The 24,278-nt window shown below is 46.6% G+C and overlaps 1 protein-coding gene across 2 annotated transcripts in view; it reads left to right on the top strand.

The window, feature by feature from the left end:
- Window positions 1–24,278, top strand: part of HECW1 (HECT, C2 and WW domain containing E3 ubiquitin protein ligase 1) — a 318,946-nt gene that overhangs the window by 262,719 nt on the left and 31,949 nt on the right. For both annotated transcript variants that reach the window (XM_070729542.1, XM_070729541.1), the window contains 2 exons: window positions 18,724–18,822; window positions 20,407–20,536. In XM_070729542.1, coding sequence (XP_070585643.1) covers window positions 18,724–18,822; window positions 20,407–20,536 — 229 coding nt within the window. The remainder of the gene's footprint in view (window positions 1–18,723; window positions 18,823–20,406; window positions 20,537–24,278) is intronic.

Here is a 24,278-nt window from a genome sequence, read left to right as displayed (position 1 = left end):
TCTAAAGCCTGGAGAGAGTTCATGCCGGTTCCGCCCCCCTTTAGCTGGCTGGCTGGATCTCCCTCCCACCCCTGATCCTCCCTCCTCGTCCATCTCCCATTATTGCTCCATGTGTTGTGTGGGGAAGCAGATTTGCTAAAGAGATCCACTTGGGACGGCAGCAGGGAAAGGAGGAGGCTCATGCGTGCTGGCCAGGCTACTGCTCCTCCCCCCGGAGCTCCCAATGCACTGCCAGAGAAGGCTCATTTCTCTCTCACTCACTCTCCTGCCCACTACAAGGACACCACGGGGAGAAACTCCTGACGCCTCCCTGTCCTTGTAGCCGGCAGGAGAGCGAGCAAGAGAGATGAGCCTTCTGTTCTTGTAGCCAGCAGGAGAGGAAACAAATGATTGAGAGAGACGAGCCTTCTCCGGCCACGCCTCAGGAGGACACGGACACCTCCGCCAGCTGGGAAGCTTGTCTTGTCCAGCACCAGCCCTCCTGGTGGCCATGTCTCCCTGCGGTAGCTCTGTCCGGCCAGGTTACTGCTCCTCCCCCCAGAGCTCCTAATGCGTGGCCGGAGAAGGCTCATTTCTCTCTCTCTCTCGCTCTCCTGTCCGCTACAAGGACACCACAGCTCATCTCTTGCTTGTTCACTTGCTCTCCTGCCAGCTACAAGGACAGGGAAACACGGCTTCAGGACTTTCTCCCCATGGTGTCCTTGTAGTGGACAAGAGAGCGAGCAAGCGAGAGAAACAAGCCTCCTCCAGCCGCACAAAGGAAGAGGAGTTGATCCTGAATCCTTGTGTGCGCTGCAGTAGGGCAGCTCCCTTTTGTTACATTTCCAGGACACACAACTCACATTTCTTACTCCCTCCACCTTTTCCTTACGTTTCCAGGCATCCCGCTGTCATTTCTTCCTCCTTCGGCTTGGGGGGGGGCAGGAGCAGGGCAGTTCTGCCCAGCCAGGGTACTGCTGTTTCTTCCACACCAGCACTTGGATCAACTGTGGGGAAGGCTGTTTTCATTGCGAGAGGACATTCCCATGGGAGGGTCACTGTTTCTTCCCCGCCAGCACTTGGATAAACTGTGGGGAAAATGTACAGAGTAGAGCTGAGAGGAGGGTAGGGGAAGTGCTGGCATGGAAGAAACAATGACCCTTCCATGGGATGGTTCTCTTGCAATGAAAACAGCCTTCCCCACAGTTGATCCAAGCGCTGGTGTGGAAGAGACAGTGACCCTTCCATGGGGCCGTCCTCTCGAAATGAAAATAGCCTTCCCTGCAGTTGATCCACTGCCGGGAAGAAATGCTTCTTAACTGACTGAACGAGGAAAAAGTGGGGCAGAAGGGACAGCGTGAGTGAGCAATAAATTTTAACCTAAACAAGTTCAAATATGCATATTGGGACAAAAAAAAACCAATTATACCTACCAATTGATGGAGACCAAGTTTTCTGAGTTATATTTCATTTTGATTTATGTAATTCACTTCCAGAAGAGGCCATGACAGTTTTGGAGGACATGATTAGGAAGGGAATCAAAAATAGGTCAGCAAGTGTTGTATTGCCTCTGTACAAATCAATGGTGAGACCACATTTGGAGTACTGTGTTCAGTTCTGGTCACCGTACCTCAAGTAGGATATAATGGAACTGGAAACGGTGCAAAAATAGGGCAACAAGAATGATCAAGGAAATGAAGCACCTCCCTTATGAAATCAGGTTGCAATACCTTGATCTCTTCAGCCTTGAAAGATGGCGTTTAAGAGGCGACTTGATCAAAGTGTATAAAACAGTGATGGCAAACCTTTCTTCCCTCAGGTGCCAAAATAGTTTGTGCGCGCGCTATTGCACATATGCGAGTGCCCACACCCATAATTCAATGCCTGAGGAGGGCAAAAACAGCTGTTCCCTGCCCCCCCCCCCCCCGAGGTCTTCTGGAGGCCAGAAATGGCCTGATTCTCAACTTCTGGCCGGTCTAGTAGGCTTGTGTTTTGCCCTCCCCAGGCTCCAAAGGCGTTCCTGGAGCTGGCAGAAGGTTAAAACAGCCTCTCCCATATCCCCAGAGACTCTCTAGAAGCCAAAAACAGTCTCCCAGGGCCTCTGTGTGAACCAAAAATCAGCTAGCCAGCACACACATGCACATTGGAGCTGAGCTAAGGCAATGGCTTGCATGCCAGCAGATATGTCTCCAAGTGCCACCTGTGGCACCCATGCCATAGGTTCACCATTACTGGTATAAAATCATGCATGGGATAGAAAAGATGGATAGAGAAAAAAATATTTTCTCTATCAACAATATTAGGATGAGGGGGCACTCCCTAAAGCTCATAGGCAAGAAAGTGAGGACAAATAAAGGGAAATATTTCTTCACCCAGAGGGTCATTGATTTATGATATTCACTTCCAAAAGAGGCCATAACAGCTGTCAGCCTGGATAGCTTCCAGGCAGGATTAGACAGATTCATGGATGTCCAAGTGCCGCCTCTATGTTGGTTGAGACAGGCAGAATTCCCTTAGGTACCATTTGTTGGGGGTCAAAGGAAAGAGAGGGTTTGCCTTCTCTTTCTGCTCAAAATCCAATTGGTGAGTCACTATGTGACACAGAATGTTGGACTCAATAGGCTTTGGCTCGATTCAGCATGGCTGTTCTTATGTTCTTATGGGCCCCCTAGCCCAGAATACTTGCGTCCGTGGTCACCGTTTCCCTCCAAGGTTCCAGGAAGCAGGTTCCATTGTCGATGGCTGGGGATTTACACCACCCCGGTGATGCTCTGACCTTTCCTGGAAGTCGGGCCCTGAAAGACGACACTCTGCATCCCACTCACTGGAAGGGGAGAAGAAACTATTACAGATCCTTGGAGTGTAGGTGAGCCCAGGGGACGATATGTATGGCTGATATCATTCTCCCCAAAAGGAAAGATAAGCACTGGAGCTGACCAAAATGCTGCCTAGGGAATCTATGATGACCCCTAAGTGAGTTATTCTAGTGGAGGGGTGCAGCTGGATCTTTTTCTCATTAATCAAGAAACCATGGATTTCTAGGGTGTCCCATGCCTCTCTGATGTCCCTTTCTGCCTGTTCTGCAGATGAAGACTGGGTGAAGATGTCATCCAAATAGCACTGAACGGTATAGTTCTGAGGTGCCACCAGGGCGGCTAAGATCTTAGTAAAGACCTTTGGGGTTGATGACAATCCAAATAGTAATGCTCTATACTGAAAATGCTTCCCCCCCATACATAAAACGAAGGTACAGGCTGTTCTATTCTGGGCTTACGCAGATTGAAAACCAAGGAAGAATTCCACTCGATACTATTTTAAATCGAACTCTTTTATATAAGAAGCAGCATTTTACAAGTATTATAGTCCATCTTGGCTGCTTTCCCAGTGAAAGCACAGAAGAGATAAGAATCCCAGTTGATCAAAGCCAATTAACATTCCAGAGGCGAGATAAATGTTTTCTGAGTTCCTCCAATCTTTCCTGAAAGTTTTTTCCCTGTCTTTGCACTATTTTTGTTGCCTCTTTTTGGGCTTCCTCAATCTTATAAATAAATAAAGTTATTTATTTACATGAGTTTACATGAGACCACAATATTTCCCCATGGTGGTCCAAACTATGTTAATACTATGATCTACATTCAAAGCAGAAAAGGTTATTTGGACTGCTTCTGTACTGACATATGTAACATACATATTACCAGGCAATCCAGATAATGTTTTCTACTTTGTGGATCATTTCATAGCCTTGCAAGCAGTGTTCTCTCTAAGCTGAGTTATGCGCTGTAGCGTGGGAGATTTAAAAGCTCAGCCCTGAAGATTGCAATTCTAGCACAAAGGACCGACTTCTGCGCTAGAATTGGCAAACTGTTGCTGAGATTTTAAATTCCTATGCTACAGCGCACAGTAAAGGGGCAAAGATGGGAAAGAAAGGGGCCAATTGCTGGCCCGCTTTCCTTCCAGCCCCTTTAACCCTTTCTCCTTCCAGCTAGGATGGGTAAGCCCCTTATCATGGGGTGGGTTTGCGGATCTGCTGGACCGCCACCAGCCCGATGTCTGTCTATGGGGGTGTGGGCTAGGGGGGATCCGCCGGCCCTGCCAGCCCAATGTTCATCTGCGGATCCGCCGGGGTGGAGTGAGCGGATCCACCGTGATGGAGTGGGCGGATCCGCCAGACCAACAATGTCCATCCATGGAGAAGGGCAGATCTGCCAGCCCCACCAGCCTGATGTCCGTCCGCGGGGGTGGGGGTGGATCTGCCGGACTGACAATGTCCATCCATGGGGGGGCACCGACCAGGGGCTGCCAAAAGGCAAGCGGCCTAGTGGTGCGCCCCGCCACTGAGCTTCTTGCCCTCTGTGTGTGGGGGCGCCAATGCTGAATGTGGTCTGTCCATGATGAGGGGTGCAGGGCAGGCACAGGCAGCCCCAAGAGAGAAAGAGGGAGGGAGAGAAAGGAAAGAGAGAGAAAAGGAGGGGAAAAGGGAATGAAGGAGGGAGAGAAAGAAAGAGTGAGAGATAGAAAGGATAGAGAGAAAGAGGGAGGGAGATAAAAGAAAGAGAAAGGGAAGGAGAGAAAGAGAAAGGGAGGGAGGGAATGAGAAAGAGGGAATGAAGGAGGGTGAGAAAGAAAGAGAGATAGAAAGGATAGAGAGAAAGAGGGGGAGAGAGAAAGGAAAGAGAGAAAAGGAGGGAGAAAGAGGGAATGAAGGAGGGAGAGAAAAGAGAGAGATAGAAAGGATAGAGAGAAAGGGAGGGAGAAAAAGGAAAGAGAAAGGGAAGGAGAGAAAGGAAAGAGATGAAAGAGGAAGGAGGAGAGAGAAAGGAGGGTGAGAGAATTATGGATGTCAGAACTCAGGCACGCGTGATAGCGTGCGCCCACACATTTATCTATCTATCTATCTATCTATCTATCTATCTATCTATCTATCATCTATCTATCTATCTATCTGGACTTCTATGCCGCCCAGTCCTGAAGGGACTGCCGCTCAGACACTATACATTTCCGCCCACACCGGCAAAAAATTAGAGGGAACAATGCTTGCAAGTTATGACGGATGCCAGAATAAACACATGGACCACAGAGCTGGGATTTAATGTGTCACTTTATTTATTAAATCAGGACCTGTAGAGATGAAATAAATGGGGCAGAAATCAAGTTCAACATTCCTGGGCAACTATGGGTGAAGCTCCCTGCTGAGCAAAGGAATGAAGCCTTGACCTTGACCCTGGCCATGAACTTGGCATTGGCCTTCACCTTCCTTGCTCTTAGCCACACCCATGTCATGTGAGAAGGCTCCACCTAGCATGTCGCCTATAGGCTTGCCTGGGCGAGCCCCAAGGGCATCCCCCTCCATCACCCTGGCCGGGTCAGCACTTCAGTTTCCGGAGAGGGGCAGTGCTTCACCTTCTAAAAGGTGCTCCAAAGGAGATCACACAGTTTCTGTTAGCCTCTTTTTGCGCCCCATACTGCCTTCCCCAGTGACCAAAGGGATTTAATCCAATAGTCCTAGTGAAAGGAACCTGCTGGTATCCCCTAACCATTCCGCTCCCCATCCACCCCCAGTGTGGGGTAGGCGAAAATGGCTGAAATGTAAGTGCACTGCGGCCACCAAAAATTCCTATTCAGCCCCTGCAGGTGACCACTAGTCACACTGAGATAAGGGGATGGAGGGCAGATGCATGCAATCGTGCCAATGAGCCAAAGGGAAAAGAGGGTGGTGGGTGGTGAATCTGCTTCTATATGCAGCTCGCCACCCCACTGTCCAGTTTCATCATGCCCTGTGCCAAGCGCAGGGAATGACGAGTGATCCCTTGCAGTGCTGGTGGTTGTCCGAGTTACCCAACCCCACCACAACTGCTGTCCAGCCTCAAGCAGCTGGCCCTTTTTTTGCAACAAACACCAGAGTAAACACACAGACCACAGAGCTGGGATTTAATGGGTCACTTTATTTATTAAATCAGGACCTGTAGAGGTGAAATAAATGGGGCAGAAATCAAGTTTAACATTCCTGGGCAACTATGGGTGAAGCTCCCTGCTGAGCAAAGGAATGAAGCCTTGACCTTGACCTTAACCCTGGCTATGAACACGGCCTTGACCTTCCTTGCTCTTAGCTATGCCAAAGGGATGTGGGAAGGCTCCACCTAGCATGTCGCCTGTAGGCTTGGGCGGGTGAGCCCCAAGGGCACATCCCCTCATCAACCTGGCCAGATTAGCACTTAAGTTTCTGGAGAGGGGCAGTCCTTCACCTTCCAAAAGGTGCTCCAAATGAGAAGTTGCGGTTAGCCCCTTTTTCCACCCCATACTTTCACAGCAGGGGGTCAAATCTCTATTTTGGCTCTCTGCTCCCTCCCAACCTGCACCAGCTCATGTAGGCACCTCTGCCGGTCCTATGCAGCCTGTCAAAAACCTCACAGCATCAGCTCAACACTTTTAAGGTAAGCTGACTCACTGCCTGGGACATGCCCTCCGCCAAGGAATCTGGTGTCCCACTCTGCAGGCCTCATGACCGAAGTTACCGAAATGAGCCATTGACCCACCAAGACAGCAACTTGCTATGCTGAGCCAAGCCCCACAACCAGAATAGGGGCTGGGCACCAGACAATTCTGGAACCATGACCTGAGGATCCCCATCACCTGCCAATACAGCAACTTGCTATACTGAGCCAGCTGTGCCACCAACTGAGGGGCCAGGCCCCTCGCCAGGCAAATTTGGCACCATGACCAGCAGGTCCACTTGACCTGCCAGTCCACTACTGCTTGCCTCTCCCGAGGTCAAGCCCAGCTTCAGGACTGAGCCAATGGCCTTCGATCACAGTGGCTTGCTACACTGAGCCCAGCCACACCACCAATAATGGCAAATGTCTTCCTCCTGGGCCCGATGGTCCTTGGCTGGGTCGTCACATACTCCCTCATTCTCGTTTCACTCCAGTATCGTCAACCATGGTTGAAATTTCACCATTCAGCCCTTGGGTCTAGGCTCCAACCTGCCCAGGAGAAAAGGGTAGCTGGGAATTGCCAACAAGTTGTGAAAAGACAGCTTAGATTAAGCATGCTACCAAGTGATTTGGTGCTTTGTTTATGTCCCTTTCATATCAAAATAGCAAATATGATTGTTCGGTTCCCCTATTGCTGATTGTCATGGCGCTCTACTCCTGCCTCCTCCCGTGGCCAGAGTAGTGAGCCAAGGTTTTGAGGATAGCAGAGTCCATACCTGATGAGCTAGATAATGCCTGGGGCTTAATGCGATATGTGGGTACCGTATTATATGCTCTAATTGCTTTATACTGTAGTGCAGCTTTTTTGCCGTATAGTTCTGCTGAAGGCCGCTACACCCTTAACATGCCAGTGGTACTATGTTGCCGCCCCAAGTCTACGGAGAGGGGCAGATTTGTATGGATAGATAGATAGATAGATAGATAGATAGATAGATAGATAGATAGATAGATAGATAGATAGATAGATAGATACATATATACATACATACATACATACATACATACATACATACATACGTACATAGATATAGGGACATGCCCAATGCTGCTGAACAAGTACTTATGTATGCCTGCTGCCTCAGTGATTGATATATAGAACACCAGGTAAGCGTGGACCCCACCCATCCTGTCAAGCAGTTGATGACTATAATGATTAGTAGCTACTTGGCGACTTAGCTGTTATGGCCAATGCTCAATTAAGTACCATACAATGTGTACCGTACCACAATAATATAACCATAAAACCAGAAATCTCATAATCACTTATTGCAACATAATTACTGATTCTCATTGATGTGCGAGTGCTGTGCAGAAGTGCAATAAACTATGAGTCCTAATCTAATCGCTGTACTGCCTATAAAGCAATTGATTACCGCACTAATCAAATACTGCATATCATGAAACGATTATAATATGCCAATAATACCATTATGGCTCCATAAATATACCCCTGTTGTCATGTGATTACCCTCATTATAAGTTTAAGTTGAGGTTTCTCGAATTTAAGTTTATTGGAGACTCTGCCGAACTGTGGACGAGTGCATCTGGAATGACCCCAAGCACCTTCTGAAAGCCCTCTGGGTCCATCAGCCGTCTGGGGCGGAACAGCCAAATTGGTTCCGCCTCCCTGCGGGGAAGGATTGGAGCCAGGAAGTCAAGCTGTAGTAGAAAAAGGTCTGACCATGACAAAGTCAATACTTCTAAGCCCCTTAGTCTCAGACCATTACTCAATTGCTCAGAGAGGAATAACATGTCGGGTGCGTGTCCCCCCTCATGAGTCAGACCCTGTATTACTTGGGTCAGATCCATGGCTGTCATGGTGGCCATGAACTCCTGTGCCAGTCCAGAGGACTTGCTGAGTGACGGTAGGTTGAAATCCTCCAAGACTATGAGTCTGGGGAACCCCACCGCCAACCTGGCCACCTCCTTGAGTAGCACAGGCAGGGCTTTTGACACGCAGCTGGGAGGCAGGTGTGTGAGAAACAAGCCCACTTGAACCCCTAAGTCTAACTTCACCAAGAGGGACTCACAACCCGCAATCTCTGGAGCAACGAGTCTAGGCAGGCAAAGGCTCTCCCTGGCTATAATAGCCACTCCTCCCCCCCTTCCCTGGGGTCGAGGTTGGTGCCATATCTGAAACCCGGCTGGGCAAATTTCAGAGAGAGGAACTCCTCCCTCCGGGCCCAGCCAGGTTTCAGTTACACATGCCAGGTCAGCCTCCTCATCCAGGATCAGATCCCGGATGAGGAGAGTTTTATTTACCACTGACCTGGCATTGAGTCGCAGCAGCCTGTAAAACAAACTGTCTTGAGGGGTGCTCAATGTCCCCGTGGCAATAGAGGGACCCCAATACGTGTGCTATCCCCTCCCTTAAATCAACTTACTTTTAAATTAATTCATTTCTAGCTCAATCTCTTCAAGTATTCTAAGTTACATAGATCGTTCTGATCAGTTCATTTAAGCTCAATCAATTCACGTATACTAACTTAAATGAATTAAATCTTGGTAATCAATTTATTTTAAGCTCAATCGATCCATGTATATTAACATAAATAAATGAAATCGTTTTGATTAACTCATCATTCAAGTATGCTAACTGAAATAAATTAAATCGTTATAACCAGTTCATTTTAAGATCAATCAGTTTAAGTATACTAAACTTAAATAAATTAAATTGTTTTATTACTTCATTGTAAAATCCATCAATAGAATAGAATAGAATTTTTATTGGCCAAGTGTGCTTGGACACACAAGGAATTTGCCTTGGTGCATATGCTCTCAGCGTACATAAAATAAAATATACATTTGTCAAGAATCATGTGGTACAACACTTAATGATTGTCATAGGGGTCAAATAAGCAATGAAGAAGCAATATTAATAAAAATCTTAGGAGATAAGCAACAAGTTACAGTCATACACTCAACATGGGAGGAAATGGGTGAAAGGAATGATGAGAAAAACTAGTAGGATAGAAGTGTAGATTTAGTAGAAAGTCTGACAGTGTTGAGGGAATTATTTCTTTAGTAGAGTGATGGCGTTCAGGAAAAAACTGTTCTTGTGTCTAGTTGTCTTGGTGTGCAGTGCTCTGTAGCGACGTTTTGAGGGTAGGAGTTGAAACAATTTGTGTCCAGGATGTGAGGGGTCAGTAAATATTTTCCCCGCCCTCTTTTTGACTCGTGCAGTATACAGGTCCTCAAGGGAAGGCAGGTTGGCAGCAATTGTTTTTTCTGCAGTTCTGATTATCCTCTGAAGTCTGTGTCGATCCTGTTGGGTTGCAGCACCAAACCAGACAGTTATAGAGGTGCAGATAACAGACTCAGTGATTCCTCTGTAGAACTGTATCAGCAGCTCCTTGGGCAGTTTGAGCTTCCTGAGCTGGCGCAGAAAGAACATTCTTTGTTGTGCTTTTTTGATGATGTTTTTTATGTTAGGTGACCATTTTAGGTCTTGAGATATGATAGAACCTAGAAATTTGAAGGTCTCTACTTTTGATACTGTGTTGTCTAGTATTGTGAGAGGTGGAAGGGTGGAAGGGTTTCTCTTAAAGTCTACCACCATTTCTACGGTTTTAAGTGTGTTCAGTTCTAGATTGTTCTGGTCACACCACAAGGGTAGTTGTTCAACTTCCCGTCTATATGCGGATTCCTCATTGTCTCGAATGAGTCCGATCACTGTTGTATCATCTGCAAACTTCAGTAGTTTAACACAGAGGTCCCCAACCTTTTTTGCACCAGGGACCGGCTTTAAGCTAGACCAGTTTTCCATGGCCCGGTGGGGGGGGGGCTTTGGTCATATGGGGGTGGGGTTATGGAGGGGTGGAGCCAGGGCCGCCATCAGGAATTTTGGGGCCCCATACAGCCTAAGTGTCTGGGGCCCCCCTCCCCACCATTTTAAAACTACTTTATTTTGCGACATACCAATTATGTATGAAATTTACCTTCTTTGGGGAGGGGTGAAAGGGGAGAGTAAGAGAGGAAGGAGTGAAAGAAGGGAATGAGGGAGGAAAGAAGGGAGGAAGGAAAAGGAAAGCAAGAAATGGAGGCTACCTTCATGAATGAAGGAGGAAAGAAAGAAAGAAAGAGGGAAAGAAAGAGGGAAGGGACAGGAACAGAGGAAGGAAGCAAGGAAACTTATGAAAGGGGAGAGTAAGAGAGGAAAGACTGAAGGAAGGGAGGGAGGGAAGAAGGTAGGAAGGAGAAAGAAAAGAAGAAATAGAGGAAGGGAAGGTAAAAGAGAGAAAGAAAAAGAGCAAGAAAGAAAATGAAAGAGAAATAAAATAGAGAGGGGGAATGAAAGAAATGGAAGGAGGGAAGGAAGGAGAGAAAGCAAGAGAAAGAAAGAAAGCAAGAGAGAGAAAAAAGAATGAAAGAGCAAGAGAGCAAGAGAGCAAAAGAAAGAGAGAAAGAAAGAAAGAAAGGCAACTTCAAAGAAAGGCTCACTGAGCATCTCTCACTCTCTTTCTATCCCTCTTTCTATCTCTCCTCTTCCTTTATCTCCTCTCTCCCTCTCTCTTTCTCTGCCCCCTCTCTCCCCCCTCTTTCCCTCTCTCCCTCTCTTGCTATCTATCCCCCCTCTCCCTCTCTCTTTCTCTCTCTCCCTCTCTCTCTTTCTCCCCCCTCTCTCCCTCTCTCTTTCTCCCTCTCCCTCTCTTTCTCTCTCTCCCCCCTCTCTCCATCTCTCTTTCTCCCTCTCCCTCTCTTTCTCTCTCTCTCCCCCCCTCTCTCCCTCTCTCTTTCTCTCTCTCCCTCTCTTGCTATCTCTTTCTCTCCCCCCTCTCTCCCTCTCTCTTTCTCTCTCTCCCTCTCTTGCTATCTATCCCCCCTCTCCCTCTCTCTTTCTCTCTCTCCCTCTCTCTTTCTCCCCCCTCTCTCCCTATCTCTTTCTCCCTCTCCCTCTCTTTCTCTCTCTCCCCCTCTCTCCATCTCTCTTTCTCCCTCTCCCTCTCTTTCTCTCTCTCTCCCCCCTCTCTCCCTCTCTCTTTCTCTCTCCCTCTCTTGCTATCTCTTTCTCTCCCCCCTCTCTCCCTCTCTCTTTCTCTCTCTCCCTCTCTTGCTATCTCTTTCTCTCTCTTTCTCCCCCCTCTCTCCCTCTCTCTTTCTCCTTCTCCCTCTCTTTCTCTCTCTCTCCCCCCTCTCTCCCTCTCTCTTTCTCTCTCTCCCTCTCTTGCTATCTCTTTCTCTCCCCCCTCTCTCTTTCTCTCTCCCTCTCTTGCTATCTCTTTCTCTCTTTCTCCCCCCTCTCTCCCTCTCTCTTTCTCCCTCTCCCTCTCTTTCTCTCTCTCTCCCCCCTCTCTCCCTCTCTCTCTCTCTCCCTCTCTTGCTATCTCTTTCTCTCCCCCCTCTCTCCCTATCTCTTTCTCTCTCTCCCTCTCTTGCTATCTCTTTCTCTCTTTCTCCCCCCTCTCTCCCTCTCTCTTTCTCCCTCTCCCTCCACTCACCCATCCCGGGGGTCTTTTTCGGACTTCCCAATCCAAGTCACGCAGCCTTGCGGAGCTCCTGGTGGTCTCTCATCCCCGAATCAGCCAGGTAAACACGGCCCCCTCTTCCCTGGCCCGAAACCAGCGAAGGTTGGGGGAATTTCTGCGCAACCCCGGCCACTTTCGGGGTTAAATTCCTCTCCCCCGCCCTCTCCGCACCTCCGAAGGGAGCAGGGCAGCGTTGCTGGGCTGGCCAATTCTGGGCAGGGGGCGAATTCCTCCCGGGGGGGTGGAGGTGTGGAGGTGTGCGTGCGCCCGGAAGCGTCCGAATTTTGCCCGGCGGAGCTCTGCAAACACGAGGCAGGGAGGGAGGGAGGCCGTTGCCCGGCCAGCGGGCACCAAACAGGGCAGGGCTCCATGGGAGGGGAGGGGGCACCTCACGGCTGGGGGCTGCCTGGCTTTGTGATTTTGGCTGGGGGGGGAGCTAGGAAGGTCCTACTTCTCCCCCCCCCCAGCCAAAAATTCAAAGCCTATCTGCTGGATACGGGCGATGAGTGGGACAGAGCGGAAGGAAAGCCTCTTGCAGCAGCTGCCACAGCCACCGGCTTCGGCGCCGCTCGTCCCGCTCATCGCCCGTATCCAGCAGATAGGCTTTGAGTTTTTGGCTGGGGGGGAGAAGTAGGACCTTCCTAACTCCCCCCCAGCCAAAATCACAAAGCCAGGCAGCCCCCAGCTGCCAAAGGAGCCTCCTGATTCTCCCCGCCCTGCCCGACGCCCCACCCTGTCCTGCATAATGTCCTCTGCCGGGAGGGCAGCGCCGCCGCGGACCGGCTGGAAAACCCCAACGGCCCGGTCCCGGTCCGCGGACCGGCGGTTGGGGACCTCTGGTTTAACAGATTGATCATTTGAGATGCAGTCATTAGTGTATAGAGAGAAGAGAAGTGGTGAGAGTACACAGCCTTGGGGGGCACCTGTGCTAATTGTACATGTATCTGATGTGATTTTTCCTAGGTTCACCTGCTGCTTCCTGTCTGTTAGGAAGCTTGTTATCCACTTACAAGTGTGTTCAGGTACCGCTAGCTGATTTAGTTTGGTTAAGAGAATGTCCGGTACGATGGTATTGAATGCTGAACTGAAGTCCACAAAGAGGACCCTAGTGTAGGTCATTGGAGATTCAAGATGTTGAAAGATATAGTGTAGAGCCATATTAACAGCATCATCTGTTGATCTATTTGCTCGGTATGCAAATTGCAGGGGGTCTAACAGTGGATCCATGATGGTTTTCAAGTGAAACATCACTAGCCTTTCAAAGGTTTTCATAACTACAGATGTTAGAGCAACTGGTCTGTAGTCATTCAGTTCCTTGATGGAGGGCTTCTTCGGCACTGGGATGATAGTCGAGCATTTGAAGCAGGAAGGAACATAGCACAACTCTAGTGATTTGTTGAAGATTTGGGTGAAGATGGGGGCCAATTGGTCAGCACAGACTTTTTAGCAAGAAGGAGTTATCTTGTCTGGGCCTGGTGCTTTTCCAGGCTTCTGTCTGAGAAATAGATCTTTCACTTCCTTTTCTGTGATCACTAGGGGTTGTAAACCCAATGGGATGGGTTCAGTTGTAGAAGATTTAGCTGTTGTTGGTGTGTCTGGGATGGAGGTTGTGCAGATAAGTGGTTGAGGTTTCTTTTCAAACCTGCAGTAGAACACATTCAGGTCATCTGCCAATTGCTGATCTCCTTCAGCTTGTAAGTAAACTTCAGCTTGTAAATGCAAGTAAACTAACTAAAATAAATTAGCACGCTTTAATCAAGTCCTTTTAAGCTCATCCATTCACATGTACTAACTTAAATAATTAAATCATTTCGATTAATTCATATTAAGTGCAATCAATTCCATTATACTAACTTGAATAAAGGAAATCGGTTTCGGCCAGCAGAGAGGTGGCATGGAGCTGGGTCCAGGAGATTGTTAATGCTCCCTTGGGGAGGGGGTCCTTCCTGGCTCCCTACAAGGAGGTACTCAAGAAGCCCTCCCTGGACCCAGCCGTACTTAATAACTATTGTCCAGTCTCCAACCTTCCCTTCATGGGGAAGGTTGTCGAGAAGGTGGTGGCGCTCCAGCTCCAGCGACTCTTGGAAGAAGCTGATTATCTAAGCCCTCAATAGTCAGGGTTCAGACTCAGCTACAGCACAGAAACTGCTTTGGTCGCACTGATGGATGATCTCTGGGAGGCCCGGGACAGAGGCTTGTCCTCTGTTCTGGTGCTTCTTGACCTCTCAGCAGCTTTCGATACCATCGACCATGGTATCCTTATGCGCCAGCTGGAGAGGTTGGTAGTGGGAGGCACTGTTTCACAGTGGTTCTCCTACCTCTCTGGTCGGTTGCAGTCGGCCCAGGGGAAGAGCCTTCTTTGTGGTGGCCCTGGACCTCTGGAAGAAGTCCCCCCCCAGAGATTAGAACTGCCCCCACCCTCCTTGCCTTTCATAAGTTATTAAAGACCCACATGTCACCAAGCATGGGGGAACTGAGATATCCCCCAGGCTTATACATTTTACGCATGGTATGATTGTGTTGTATGGTTCCAATGTTGGGTTTTAGAATGTTTTAATATTAGATTTGTTACACTGTCACTATTTTGTTGTGAGCCGCCCCGAATCTACGGAGAGGGGCGGCATACAAATCTAATAAATTATTATTATTGTTGTTGTTGTTGCTGTTGTTGCTGTTGTTGTTGTTATTGTTTCCAGAGGCCCCAGACCTCTGGAATCAGTTCCCCCCAGAGATTAGAACCGCCCCCACCCTCCTTGCCTTTCGTAAGTTATTAAAGACCCACTTATGTAACCAAGCATGGGAGAACTGAGATATCCCCCAGGCTTATAAATTTTACACATGGTATGATTGTGTTGTATGATTCCAATGTTGGGTTTTAGAATGTTGTTAATATTAGATTTATTACACTGTCACTATTTTGTTGTGAGCCGCCCCGAGTCTACGGAGAGGGGCGGCATACAAATCTAATAAATCATTATTATTATTATTATTATTATTATTATTATTATTATTATTATTATTATATCATTCTATTTAATTCTGATGGATGATCTCTGGCGGGCCCGGGACAGGGGTTAATCCTCTGTCCTGGTGCTCCTTGACCTCTCAGCGGCTTTCGATACCATCGACCATGGTATCCTTCTGCGCCGACTGGAGGGGTTGGGAGTGGGAGGCACTGTTCTTCAGTGGTTCTTTTCCTACATCTCCGGTCGGTCGCAGTAGGTGTTAGTGGGGGATCAGAGGTCGACCTCTAGGTTACTCCCTTGTGGGGTGCCTGATGGGTCGGTCCTCTCCCCCCTACTATTTAATATCTACATGAAACCGCTGGGTGAGATCATCCAAGGGCATGGGGTGAGGTATCATCAATATGCAGATGATACCCAGCTTTACATCTCCACCCCTTGTCCAGTTAGTGAAGCAGTGGAAGTGATGTGCCGGGCCTGGAGGCTGTTGGGGTCTGGATGGGTGTCAACAGATTCAAATTCAACCCTGATAAGACAGAGTGGCTGTGGGTTTTGCCTCCCAAGGACAATTCCATCTGTCCGTCCATTACCCTGGGGGGGAAATTACTAACCCCCTCAGAGAGGGTCAGCAACTTGGGCATCCTCCTTGATCCACAGCTCACATTAGAGAAACATCTTTCAGCTGTGGCGAAGGGGGCGTTTGCCCAGGTTCGCCTGGTGCATCAGTTGCGGCCCTATCTGGATCGGGAGTCACTGCTCACAGTCACTCACGCCCTCATCACCTCGAGGCTCGACTACTGTAATACTCTCTACATGGGGCTACCTTTGAAAAGTGTCAAAGATCATGCAGAATGTAGCTGCGAGAGCAATCATGGGCTTCCCTAAATATGCCCATGTCACACCAACACTCCGCAGTCTGCATTGGTTGCCGATCAGTTTCCAGTCACAATTCAAAGTGTTGGTTATGACCTATAAAGCCCTTCATGGCACTGGGCCAGATTATCTCCGGGACCGCCTTCTGCCGCACGAATCCCAGTGACCGGTTAGGTCCCATGGAGTTGGTCTTCTCAGGGTTTTAAGCTGTTTTAGTATTAGATTGTCACATGCTGCTTTTATCACGATTCCACGGAGAGGGGCGGCATACAAATAAAAAAAATAAAAAATAAAAATAAAATAAAAAACAAACAAACAAATAAATAAATAAAATTTAAGCTTAATGAATTCCAGTATACTAACTTAAATAGGTTAAATTGTTTTGAGCAAATGGCATGGTCGTTAACTTAGATGGGATTACTGTGCTTAACTAACCCCCCCAGGCACTGTGACTTCGTAGGTATCAGCTCACCCCCCCACCCGCGCAGCATGCCGGTGGGGCAGGGAGGGAGCACCTTAAAATTGGCAGCCCCCCTCCTTCCTGTCTAAGCCTAAAGTCGCCAGCCCCCCCCCCCCCCGAGATTGAGGACCAGCTCCAACCCCTCATCCCATACACATCTGAAGGGACCCCGTGGGCAGGGAGGGGGCATGCTGCTCTCCCCCTCCTTTCCCACCCGGCGCCTCCAGTGGGCCCAGGGATGGGCCTCACCCCATCCCATAACGGACAAGTCTCACCAGCTCCTATGATCCCCAGAGCAAGGTCCCTGGCCTCTTTCCCTGCTCACCTAGTGCCCTTTAAACAGGCCTGGGAAAACCTTGCCGTCTTCCATGAAGCAGTGGAAGTGATGTGCTGGTGTCTGGAGGCTTTTGGGGCCTGGATGGGTGTCAACAGACTCAAACTCAACCCTGATAAGACAGAGTGGCTGTGGGTTTTGCCTCCCAAGGACAATTCCATCTGTCCGTCCATTACCCTGGGGGGGATTATTGACCCGCTCTGAGAGGGTCCGCAACTTGGGCATCCTCCTCAATCCACAGCTCACATTAGAGAAACATCTTTCATCTGTGGCAAGGGGAGCGTTTGCCCAGGTTCACCTGGTGCACTAGTTGCTGCCCTATTTGGATCGGGAGTCACTGCTCACAGTCACTCATGCCCTCATCACTTCGAGGCTCGACTACTGTAACGCTCTCTACATGGGTCTACCTTTGAAGAGTGTTTGGAAACTTGAGATCGTGCAGAATGCACAAGAGCAATCATGAGTTTTCCCAAATATGCCCATGTTACTCCAACACTCCGCAGTCTGCATTGGTTGCCGATCAGTTTCCGGTCACAATTCAAAGTGTTGGTCATCACCTATAAAGCCCTTCATGGCACCGGACCAGGGTATCTATGAGACCACCTTCTGCCGCACAAATCCCAGTGACCGGTTAGGTCCCATGGAGTTGGTCTTCTCCGGGTCCCGTCGACTAAACAATGTCGTCTGGCAGGACCCAGGGGAAGAGCCTTCTCTGTGGCGGCTCCGACCCTCTGGAATCAGCTCCCTCCAGAGATTAGAACTTCCCCCACCCTCCTTGCCTTTCGTAAACTCCTTAAAACCCACCTCTGTTGTCAAGCTTGGGGGAACTAAGACATCTCCGCCTGCCTATGTCGTTTTTGTGCATAATATGACTGTATGTGTGTTTTTATATATTGGGGTTTCTTGCTTTTTAGACTTTTATATGTACTATTGTTATTTTAGATTCTAACTATTAGATTTGTCATTATATATTGTTTTTATCACTGCTGTGAGCTGCCCCGAGTCTACGGAGAGGGGGCGGCATACAAATCTAAATAATAATAATCATCATCATCATCATCATCATCCCTGGAGCACGGTCTCCATTAAAGTTCAGCTCCAGATAGGGAAGAATCATCCAGCCCTCTGTGAGCTGCAGAGCTTTACCACCACACCAGTGGGGGCAGGGAGGCCTGAAAACCGGAGAGGAGAGCCAGAGGAGATGAGGCATGAAAACCCGGTTCCTCCCGCCGGGCGGGTGGCTCCACTGATGGATGGGAGGCAATCGCACTCTCCCTGCTGGCATGCGGTTATAAAAGCTGCCAAAGAAAAACCTCACCACTGCCCGGAGGGAAACCCGTTGCCCTCGCCTTTCTCCAAACCTCTCCAGACCTGTGGCGCACTCTCGGTGATCGCAGCAGTGAATTTCCTCATCGGCATATCTGCAATCATGCTAACAAGCTGAATGGAAAAGAGGCCGGGTTGGTGAGCCTGCCTCTATATGCGGCTCACTGCCCCACCCTCCAGCTTTGTCATGCCCTTGCGCCAAGTAAGGGGCATGACAGGTGATCATGCCATGGCACAATCACCAAGCAGTGGTCTGTGTTATCCAACCCCGCTGCAACCACTGTCCAGCCTTGAGCAGCCGGCCCTCTTTAATGTTCCTTGTAATTTAAAGTTGTTGTTTTTGTTTTGGCTTTTTGAGGAATAGGCTATCACAGGTTCAGTAATACACACTTATATAGAATATTAAAGCAATTTCTTCAACTTCAACTGTTTTTAAGATTTGTTGGAAATGCAGCTCCCAGAATTCTCAATTACATACACATGCTATTATCTGGATCATCAGGTTGAGAAAAACTGAATAACTGTGTAGCAAAGGATCTGACCCAAAGAAAGCACTTCTGTTTCTAAAAGATGGGGGTTAGTTTAAACCAAATTTCTGGTTTATTTAAAAAATTAAGATGACTTTATGCAGAAGTATCACATTGTCAGGAAGGAATTTGCCTAGATAATCAATTTGGATCACATTAAATGAATCCTATGATAAAATCACCAAGACAGTTTTTACATGTTGGTTAAATGCCTTGATTGCTATCAGATATATTTTCAAACAGAACAAAATGAATGAACTATCTCAAAAATTACATATCCCTCATTATGTATGTTTTTGGTTCAGGTTCCGATTTAGTGGTCGTATCCTTGGTCTTGCTCTTATTCATCAATATCTACTTGATGCTTTCTTCACAAGACCATTCTACAAAGCATTGTTAAGGCTGTGAGTATTTGGAATACACAACAAAAAGAAACCATTATGACATTTCTTAATATCTTGGCAAGATGAAATAAGTGGAATTTTAAAGAGAGTTGTAATTTATTTATTAATTTATTCATTCAATTTATACAACCACCTATTCAGTACATGTCTCAGGTCAGTACACATCAATAAATTGCAGTTAAATTCATATAAAAATGACAAAGTAAATATAAAGACAAAGTATCAAGAAAAAAATCATTCAAAAATTCATTCATGACAGCCCCAGGGAAGTCTTAAAGGCTTTTTAAAAGGCAGACAGAACTGGGACCAACCAAATCTCATAGAAGACACTACCCCAAATGGTAGTGCTGTTGACACCAGAGAAGTTGTTTCTTCTAGATCCCATCAGATCACATTGTTTAAGCAATCTAAAACATGCTGATTCTTTTAGAGCTAACCAGTTGAATGGAAATAATTAGAAAGAGATGGTCCCACAGATAGTTTAGTATGAGAATCTCTATAAATAAGAAACAATTCCTTAGATTGTATTCAAAATCTCACTAGTAATCAGTATAGCTTATGAGATGGTCTCCTAATTAGTCATGCCGCTATATTTTGGACCAGTTGCAATTTATAAGTTGCTATCAAGTGTAGGGCCATATAAAGTGCATTTCAATAATCCAAATACAGTACAAGCTGATCGGAGCGGTATGTCCATGAGCAAGGTCTCCCAATCAAAAAGCAGGCACAACTGGTGTGCAAGTTAAAGCTATACAAAGGCTGTCCAAACCAGTTGTTCAAATGGGACAAAAAGTTTAAAACTCCCAAATTGAACATCATATTGTTTGGGACAGTTCATACTTGTTAATTAATTGGATTTATATGCTGCCCTTCCACCCTGCAAGCAATATTTAGGTATGGGAATGGGGGAAATCTTGAATTCAATAGGATACATCTCAATTTATTTCCCTAAAATATATTTTGACAAAACATTACCCTCTTATTGTATATGTTAACAATGAATATTTTTAATTACTGCTTTGTAAGAAAATCTGTAGTTTTGTATGAATAAAAACTCCAATAACACTTCATGTTCAGAAGAGTACAATATCAAGCATGAACCAATAAGTTGTAACTCACTCAAATAATATTAAGAAAATAGATCTCTAAATCTAGCAGATATTTCCTTTCTTAACCAATTAGATCACAAGTGTCAAAGTCAATTGCATCACATAACATATCGTGATTTTTTATTTTTTATTTTTTGGCTTTTGCAGAGCCAGGGTTGGCATGGCATGCACGTGACACATCCGGCCCTTGAACTAGATGATCCCTAAGAAGCATTAGAATTCTTTTTTCAGTGGCAGTAAAATTCTCTATTCAGTGGCAATAAATTTTGGAATATGAAAAATGCTGATTGTTCATATTCATATTCCAAATTCATGGATTGAATATGAAGAATCAGCATTTTCATATTCCCAATATTACTGCCACTGAATAGATATATAATGCTTAACTCTGGTTGCAGACAGATAATGAATAGGCTACTATTTAATATTTTAATATTTGAAACTTGAACATAATTTATTATCTATTGTCAATCAGGCCATGTGATCTTAGTGATATGGAATATCTGGATGAGGAATTCCACCAAAGTTTACAATGGATGAAAGACAACATCATTACTGATATTCTGGATCTCACTTTCACAGTGAATGAAGAAGTGTTTGGACAGGTAACTTAATATGAGTCTATTACAAGTTAGAAATTAGGAGTAATAAAAATTTCAAATTAGATATAAAGCTTAATTGGAAACCAGTTATTAAAAGAATAGGAGAAGAAACAGTAGGTACAGTATTATAATATAAGAATAGACAAGTACCATATTCATTTGCTTAACTATCTTTACAGTCATCACTGAGATTTATTTATGCCAGAATTTGTTGTGGCCATAATAAGTAAAAAGGTGTTAAGCAAACTGGGTTGAAAGTTCACCATATAAATAGCAGAGGCAAAAAAAAAATATTTATTATTTATTATTATGTAAGTACCTTCTTTTAAAAAAATCCAAGAATGATGTAGATACTATCTCATTTTATTTTCAAAATAAAGTTAAATACTGTTAACCGTTGTTGCTACATTCATTTTTTATGTTGGGCCTTCAAAGGGAGAAATATCAATGTTGCTAATAATCAGGTATCATTCTAGAACTTGGTATTTCTTTCAACATAAATTTTAGAAATTAAAATAATTGAGATGCAGTAGTTTTGGAATGTTAATGTTAAATATTGATAAGAATGAACAGACGAGCAGCTAAAAGAAACTACTTTATTCCATTAAAACAAGCAGGCTCATAACAAGTAAAAACCCATTGGCAGAAAAAAAGTCTCTGGGAGGCCGTGCCCTCCCAACTCTCAAATATCCACTCTCATCAACTGTGACCAATCAAACAGTCTGACTATCCATCTAGCAATTAACCAATTGCATGTGACCCAGTTCTTGCTAGGATGCTACACCTCTCCCCACCTGGCAGGCCCTCGCGTAGTCATCAACTGCACACCTGGTTGGATCTTCAGAGTTTGCAAGACACAGGAGGACCCCCTGGAGAAGACCTAGTGCTCCGGAGCAGCAGGAAAGCTGATCGCTCAACCACTGGGCTTGAAGCAGCCTTGGTAAGCAGAGGGGATGGCAACTGGAGTCCAGGTGAGAGAGATATCTGATGTTGTGATGGGCATTGCAATGATTTGGAAGAAGGAGAAGAAGAAGATGGTCGCACAGATACTGAACTTGATGAAAATCAAGCAGATGGAGAAGACAGCAACTGGAGCCCAGATAATGGAAGAATTGAGTGTAGTGATGGACATTGTGTCAAGCTGGGAGTGACAGCAACCTTGGGGCAATTGGAATAGGCCACTTGGCTGCCTCTCCCCAGCTGATCAACATGCCATCTCCAGCACCAGCCATCCCTCAGCTGGATCCTATAAGAACATGGGCCAGTCACTTCCACAATAATACCAGGAACCCCCATATCCTTGAGCAAAAACAGCTCGAATTCCCTGACCAGGGGTGGCTGGCCACTCCTGGGCATATTGTGGATGGATGTGGTCCAGCTGAGTATGAAGCCTTCAACCCATCAAGGCCTCGGCTGGACTATGATTAGTTATAGGGAAAGAGGTAATATATTGGGCTAGCAAATACTGGGCCACCCAAGCAGGCCAATCAGGCCCATCTAACCAATTGAGGGCCTCTTTGGCTGAATAAACTACCTGTTTGGCCCCACCATTACTGGAAGGGTGACAGGGAGCTGTAAGAGCCTGTCTAATGCCCAAGGATGCCAGAAAATGTTGAAAAGGAGCAGAAGAGAACTGCTGCTAACCTATTGGTGAGCAACCACCATTGTTGCTCACCACTAGGTCAAGAAGACCATGGGTGAACAGATTGTTGCAGGGTGCGTATAAGAGGCTTGGCTGTAGTGGACCTCATAAGCCCTATCTCCACCCAGTCAGAGAAAGCACTTACGATCACCAAGAACTGGTGTCCAAGGAATGAGTCCGCAAAGTCCACATAGACATGGGACTAAGGCCCCTGCGGATCCTCCCAGATCCTGGGCGTAGCGGCTGGAGGAGGTGGGTGAGAAGCCTGGCAAACAGAGCAATTCATGACCCACATCTCTATGGCTTTGTCCAATCCAGGCCACCACACATAACTATGGGCTAAGTCCTTCATATGCATGCTGCCCAGATGGCATTATGCAACAGGTGGAGGATTGTGGTTTGAAGAATATATGGCACCACCACCCTGCTTCCCCAAAGAAGACAGGTCCCCATAGTTGACACTTCCATGTGGTGTGTCTTATAAGGGTTATATACAGGTTCCTTGGGCAAACCCCTCCGTACCCAGTCCAGAACCTGGTGAAGCACAGTGTCCTTTGCTGAATGTCCGGCTATGTCCAAAGCAGACACAAGGGCCCCAGCTCTTCAACTAGGAACACTTCAGATGCTGGAGAGGGATCAGATACAGCGATGGGAAGAGGACATCTATTCAGGGCATCCGCATGTGCAATAGCCCTGCCTGGGCAATACTCTAGCCTATAAGAATAGGTTGAAATAAACTCAGCCTGTTCTGCCGGGCTCTATGGTATGAGTCTTCCAAAAATTCAAGGGTAAAAATTTCAGACACACACACACTTGAAAGTTCAAACATAATGTTCTTTATCACAAAATTCAAAAGAAACAAAGCACCCTTTTTATATTGCAAAGAGCACTTGTTCCAAAACAACCTTGTAGGCTGTACAATCCCCTTAATCAGTCCTTAAGTACTTAGCTAGCAGCTGTGAAGAAACATCACAGCCCTCCTTCTTCCACAAAGTGAGACACACACACTTTGCTCTGCTTTGGTTTCAAAGTCATGAAAAATCAACAAACAAAGTCCGGAAGCAGCAAGGCACGGTCCTGAAGAAACAACGGTCAGATAATCTTCCACAATGGCCAAGCCAGCATGCTGCTATTTATATCAGCAGCTCTAATTGCTGGAGCCCCACCCAAACACAGGTGGCCTCTCTTATCTCCTGTAATATTTCTTCAATTGGTCTCTTCTATGCATAATTCTGCACATGCGTGGGTCTAACACTTCCTCATCCGAATCGACCAAAGATGATGGAGATTGGCTTCCTGGGCTGTGTGCCAAGCCCCCTCTTCCAAGTCACCCTCACCTTCTTCTTCGTCCCAGGAAACTGCACTACCTGACTCTGTCGGCAGTAAAACAGGCCTATGACATGTTGATGTTTCCCCTGCATTCACCTCCACATTCCTTGGGGCAGGAGCTAGGCCAGAGCCAACCACAACACAACCCAGCGGGTCATACGAGGTGAAATATATTGTCTGTATGTCCTATGCCAAGATGCCCAATAAGGGTTTATGATCTGTAAACAATGTAAAGGATCGACCATATAAATAGTTGTGAAAATTTTTTATGGCCGTCACTAACACCAGGGCCTCTTTCTCCATCTGACTTTAATTCCTCTCAGTAGATGAAAGAGTACATGAGAAGTATGTTATCGGAGCTTCACAGACACCAAGTAGCTGTTGATTAACGACAGTTCCAACATTGTACAGTGAAGCATACGTGGCCAGCATAAGGGGCATGTCCTGATCATACTGGACTAGAACAGCATCCAAGGACAACAGACTTTTGACTGTATCAAATGAGGCTTGTGCCTCAGGGCTCCATGACCACACAACCTTAGAATCCAGGAGCCTATAAAAGGGTTCAGTCAAGGTTGCCTTATGGGGCAAAGAGACTGAATAAAAGTTTAGAAGGTCCAAAAAACCCTTCAGTCTTATTGGCCAGTGGGGGTGCTAATTTAATAGCCACCACTTTCGAAGGGGTGGGATGAATACCATTAGAAACAATAGAATACCTCAAAAATTCCACCCTAGGAACCCATAATAATATTTGCTGCACTTCAACTTAAGGCC

The sequence above is a fragment of the Erythrolamprus reginae genome, chromosome Z, assembly GCF_031021105.1.
Source record: "Erythrolamprus reginae isolate rEryReg1 chromosome Z, rEryReg1.hap1, whole genome shotgun sequence".
NCBI classification, from domain to species: Eukaryota; Metazoa; Chordata; class Lepidosauria; order Squamata; family Dipsadidae; genus Erythrolamprus; species Erythrolamprus reginae.
This window is presented reverse-complemented; position numbering and strand designations above follow the sequence as displayed.